We start from the raw sequence: 5,723 nt of genomic DNA, 5'->3' as shown, positions 1-5,723 counted from the left end.
CATTAGTTTGTTATTGTTTTAATAGGTACGTACCTATTTAGGTTTGTAACAAATAGACATTATGACACGGAAGTTGATCTCATGGTCTGATGACATCACTAGGAGATCCCAGACGCTTTCTTTCACACTATTTTGTTTGTACCTACCTGCAATTTAAGATCCCAGGTTCGAGTTTTATATCGGATAACAAAATAGATTGAGGTTTAATTTTTTTTTTTTTATCAATATTTGAGTATCTATATAAAGTAGGTGTGTTTGGTACCGATAATTATTTGAGTAATTGCTTTATTTCTAGCTTTTCGAAATTACAATGCTCTGCCAATAACTATAAACTTAGATCGTGCCGCGTTGCAAGAACCAGTTCATGACTAAGGGCCTCCTATGGGTTCGAAACTAGTAGGGCATACTCCGACATTGTATCACGTGAGTTTTAGCCGTGTTTCATAATTAATTAATAACAACTATAAACTTTAAGGTAAGTTGTTTTGTGAGCTTGTCTGAAATAATTCTTTAACTTATATAAAACTAACAGCCTACTATCGCAAAATCCGTTAGCAGACTTACTAACTATAAACTACCTCCCTGCCGAATACCATCTTTGTACGTTGTCAATTCTTTCGAATATATTTATTACGATGTACCTACCACTTGTTTCTGCTCTAAACTACGGCTAGTTTCGGTTTGAAGGGTGTGTCACAATGGAGTGGTGGGTACAAGCTCTACATCGCTCTCTCGGACCGGTTCGTCATTCGCTCGTTCGCAAGCGTGAGTCACGTCGCCGTCACGACTTCGTTTCACACATCACAAGTGCATCACAGCGCTACGTTACACACACATACGTAAGCGCACGTGGTACAAGTCATAGGCGATCCTCAAACTGAAAACTCGAAACTCAAGAACTACTTTATATATTTTTTACAATACATTTGCTCGTAAAGTATCGCTTATTTTACCAATTTCAATATCTTAATGTATCTCATTACAAATATGTGCCGTAATGTATAGAAAAATGCACATGTGCCGTAATGTAATATAAAACCTTTATCATCCGTATAATAACGAACGGTACTTTTTTAAATATTGGCAAAGAGTTTTTATGTCAGAAAAGTACTCAACATTTTATAACATAACAGCTATAATGTAATATAACAGTTATACTTAAATTGAGTATTTGAGTATAACATATTGAGTATAACATACAAATTGATACTGTCCAATATCAATTTGTAACTAGTTTTAAGGCCGAAACCGAAACATCCACATTCACTTATTCAGCTGTATGCGTTACGAAAAGTGTGATCAGGCGAGGCGAACGGACGTTGAGGGAGAGAGCTAAAAACGTTTTACTTCATTGTCTCACATTGGTTTGTCGCATATGGCTTTGTCACATATTGGTTTGTCGCTTATGGCTTTGTCTCATATTGGTTTGTCGCTTATGGCTTTGTCTCATATTGGATTGTCGCTTATGGCTGTCTCATATTGGTTTGTCGCTTATGGCTGTCTCATATTGGTTTGTCGCTTATGGCTTTGTCTCATATTGGTTTGTCGCTTATGGCTTTGTCTCATATTGGTTTGTCGCATATGGCTTTGTCTCATATTGGTTTGTCGCATATGGCTTTGTCTCATATTGGTTTGTCGCTTATGGCTCTGTCTCATATTGGTTTTTCGCTGGCTTTGTTACATATTGGTTTGTCGCTTATGACTCTGTCTTATGGCTTAGACCACGCCCGATCACTCGTCGACCGCGTGCTACACTTTCACACGACGCGAGCGCACACTTCCCCCCCCCTCTCTCCCCCCGCACCCCGCCCGCGCCTCCGACCGTTACCTTGCCAACGAGGAAAACACCAGCACAACAATATTTGAATACTCTGATGTTTATAAATACCTATGCGAGTCATCATTCATCATCATCATAAGCAACCCATATTCGGCTCACTGTTGAGCACGAGTCTCCTCTCGCATTGAGAGGGGTTACATTTAGGTTAGGGGAGTCATCATTATCAGCCTATCTAAACGGCTCATTACTAGGCCTTCCTCTTTATAAGAGAGGGGATATGGAGCTTAGACCCACCACGCTGTTCCAATACGGGTTGGCGAGCTTAGGATGATAATGTTACATTAACGGACATTGTCACGGGGGTGTAATACCACTAACTTCCCAACTTCGGGCTGAGATAAGAATAAAGAAAAGCTGAGTTTGCGACAGACTCAAGATTCGAAAGCAGGACCTTGTGTCATAGACTAACCACTGGACCAACGAGGTAGTTTGTAACTAGTACCATCTAATAGGCTTTGAAAGCTTTTGAAATGTACAAGTAATTTATATGAAACTAGCCGACACTTCGCGGTTTCAATCGCGTAGTTCCCGTTCCCGTAAGAATACGAGGATAAAATATAGCCTATGATATTCACAAATAACGTGGCTTTCTATTGGTAAAAGAATTTTCAAAATCAGTTCAGTAGATCCAGAGATTATCCCCTAAATAAAACAAACTTTACCTCTTATAACATTAATTTATATAGGTACCACTACCTTCCTACTTACTTTGGTTAATTTGATGTTGAAAATACTGCTTTTAATTTAATATTCAATTATAAAAATGTGCAGCGAATTTAGCTTATAGGAGCTAGGGGCTTCCTATAAAACTAAATCTCAAAATGTTAGAATTCTATTGTAGAGGTTAGTTAGAAGTAGAACACAACCAAACAACCAAGCATTAGACATCAACGCACTTCCAGCTGGTGCAAAAATTACACATTAATTCAAATAATAAATGAAAAATATATTTTTTTTTTGTAATAAATTAGATAATAAAATTTTAAACTTATTAATGACTATTGTTTTAAGCAGGTATTTATATTTCAGTGTATGAAATTCTTTTAAGAGAGCACTTAATAAATGGCTTATCTTACGTTATCCGAACCTTCGACCTCGTGATAAGATAGGCCGTGGGAACAACAGCTCTCTATGTATATGAACATACTGTAAGCTCCTTATGTGTACACAATTAGGCACATTTTACTGTATTATTATTTCTCTGAATACTATTAATAATGTTTACAATGAAATAAAAACAATTGCCGATAGCAGGGTGCGGTCTGTTCCACGCGTAGGAAACACGCGGATATCTGATTACAATATTTTGATAATAATACAATATTATTTTTACTATCTAGAACATCCATAACGCCCGCTACTCCAGATAAGATACGCGTTATTGCACCGAAGTCACCGAAAGTCTTTGAAGTTTGAATTTGGAACGTCAAGTTTTTTTATGTTAAGAGATTTCACTAGACGGCGCGCGGGTCGTTGACTCTCGAAATTGCAGCAAAGCCGGCGAGTGCAAGCGAGTGACGGAGCGCGACCTTGCGCCGCGTCACGCGGGGGCGCGCCGTGACGTCACGGTCACTCGCTGCGCACGTGAACAGCACGCGCCGGCACGCGTCCTCTGCGTGATCAGCGCGCCGCCATTGGTCCGCCCGGCCGCGCCGCCCGCCGCCATTGGCCGCCCGCGTCCCGCGCCCCGGCCTCGTCCCGAGAGCGCTCGCGGTGCGGTTTATTCGTCTGCCGCCCGCCGGCACCATCACACGCTCCCAACGAGCAGTACCGCGGACGAACTTTGCAACTTTTGTGAATTAAAAAATAAACTTTCTCATTGAATGATACACAGTCACGATGTCCACCGTTCTGGATATTTGCGGACCTCTCTCCCCGCCGTCAACGCCGCCGTTGATGGATGTTAAAGTGAGTGTTGTTGTTTTTCGTAAACACTGAAAATTAAAAAAAATTATCTGTTAATGAAAATTAAAAACAAAAACGATTTTCCGTAAATTACGAAAATTTTAAATTGTCGAGAATGACCCGCCCCCGTGCAATCGAAAGTGTGCCGAGAGCTAGCGCACGAACACGCAGCGTGCGCGTGCTAGCGGCGGCCGAGCGCTCGCTCACGATCTCGTCTTTGTTCCGCAGGTGGAGTCGCCCGGGCGCGCGGTCGCCGCCAAGCGCGCGCGCGAGGGCCCGCCCGCGCCCGCCGGCCTGGTGACGCCGCAGCCGTCCGACTCGGAGGGCGAGGATGAGGGCGGCAAGCGGGCGCGCTGCGAGCTGGCGCGCCTGCTGCTGGCCACGCCGCCGCCCGAGCCGCCGCGCGCCTCCGTCATCATGCGCGCGCACAAGGACGGCACCTGCAGCCCCGAGCCGCTGCCGCCGCCGCCCAACATGAACATGCTGAAGACTCTGAAGTTCAAGCTGGATCGGAGTCAGAGCTACTCGCAGGCGCGGGCGGCGTACGCCGCCAGCCAGCCGAGCCCGCCCGCGTCCCCGCCCGCGCCGCCGCCGCCGGCCGCGGAGCCGCGCGTGCCCGCGGCGCACGAGGAGCGCGCAGCGGCCCCGGCGGCGGCGCCGGCGCCCGGCTGGGTGCCGCTGGCGCCGCGGCCCGCGCCCGCCGTGCTGCTGCCGGGCGCGCTGCTGCCGGGCGCGCTGTGGCTGGTGGCGCCCGCGCCCGCCGCGCGCCGCCGGCTGTACGAGTGCACGCACCCCGGCTGCGGCAAGAACTACTTCAAGTCGTCGCACCTGAAGGCGCACGCGCGCACGCACACGGGCGAGCGGCCGTTCCGCTGCGCGTGGGCGGGCTGCGAGCGCCGCTTCTCGCGCTCCGACGAGCTGTCCCGCCACAAGCGCACGCACACGGGCGAGAAGAAGTTCGGCTGCCGCGTGTGCGCGCGCCGCTTCATGCGCTCCGACCACCTCGCCAAGCACGTCAAGCGGCACGCCAAGGAGCGCACGCCCGCGCCCTCGCTGCGCCTGCTGCCCTCCCCCGCGCCGCTCGCCGTGCCGCTCGCCGTGCCGCTCGCCGCGCACTGATCTCACCACCTAGCTTTAGTACAACTAAGACTGTCCTCCTACTATGTTATAAGACTAAGTTATTCGCTAAGAGATAATATAAAAAATGAGTATCTGACACACGTCGTTTGTATTTCACTGCACTGCCCACACCACCGGTCGCCAGCGCCCGCTCGGGCGGGGAGCGAGTGTCGGCGAGCCTGCGGCCGGCGCCCGCGCGCGGCGCGACTGCCGGCGAGCGCGCGTCGCCTGATAACCGCAGCCGTCTGTTATCACAACGCTTTATCTTTTGCCGACTGAGACGTTACTATGTATAAAGAAAATATTCAGAAGTTTCTGATTTGATTAAAAATAATACATTGAAATTAACAGAGAAAATGCATATGAAAGCCAAATCTCAATTTCAATTCCTTTAAACCTCACTAAAAACTACATATATAATTCAACAAATAAGACTCTTATTTGTAGCAATAGTAATCAAAATAAATAGACTCATCACAGCCAAGATATTATAGCAAGCACTGACATTATGACATATCCTATACCATTATCAGTAACATACAAAAGGGCCCATTTTAAAACGCCGAAAGAATTAATAAAAAAAACTCATTTTATTCATATCAAACAATTGACATCTTAATTAGTGTTTTGAAAATTTCGGTATACCTAGATGTTAATTTTTCTAAACAAAAAACTTTCTGGTATAAACGAAGTCTCGGTTAATTTATTAACTAAGACTTATGAGCATACTGGAAGTGATAAGAGTTATCACTCCCGAATAAACATGGCAAAACCGCAGACTTTTGTAAGTAAACAAAACGAGGCGTGAGACCTACTCGAGCAAGTATACACACCTTCAAATACTGTATTAACACTAGGT

At 46.3% G+C, this 5,723-nt stretch overlaps 1 protein-coding gene across 1 annotated transcript; it reads left to right on the top strand.

Annotated features, from left to right (window-relative positions):
- The first annotated feature begins 3,576 nt into the window (after positions 1-3,576).
- LOC112048899 (Krueppel-like factor 16) lies at positions 3,577-4,961 on the top strand. Its single transcript, XM_024086603.2, has 2 exons — positions 3,577-3,748; positions 3,974-4,961. The coding sequence occupies exons 1-2, from the start codon at positions 3,680-3,682 to the stop codon at positions 4,862-4,864; spliced, it is 960 nt and encodes a 319-aa protein (XP_023942371.2). The 5' UTR covers positions 3,577-3,679; the 3' UTR covers positions 4,865-4,961.
- Positions 4,962-5,723: the final 762 nt, after the last annotated feature.

This window comes from Bicyclus anynana, chromosome 3 (genome assembly GCF_947172395.1).
Source record: "Bicyclus anynana chromosome 3, ilBicAnyn1.1, whole genome shotgun sequence".
Lineage (NCBI taxonomy): Eukaryota > Metazoa > Arthropoda > Insecta > Lepidoptera > Nymphalidae > Bicyclus > Bicyclus anynana.
Note: the sequence above shows the minus strand (reverse complement) of the source record. Positions and strands in the feature narration are given on the sequence as shown.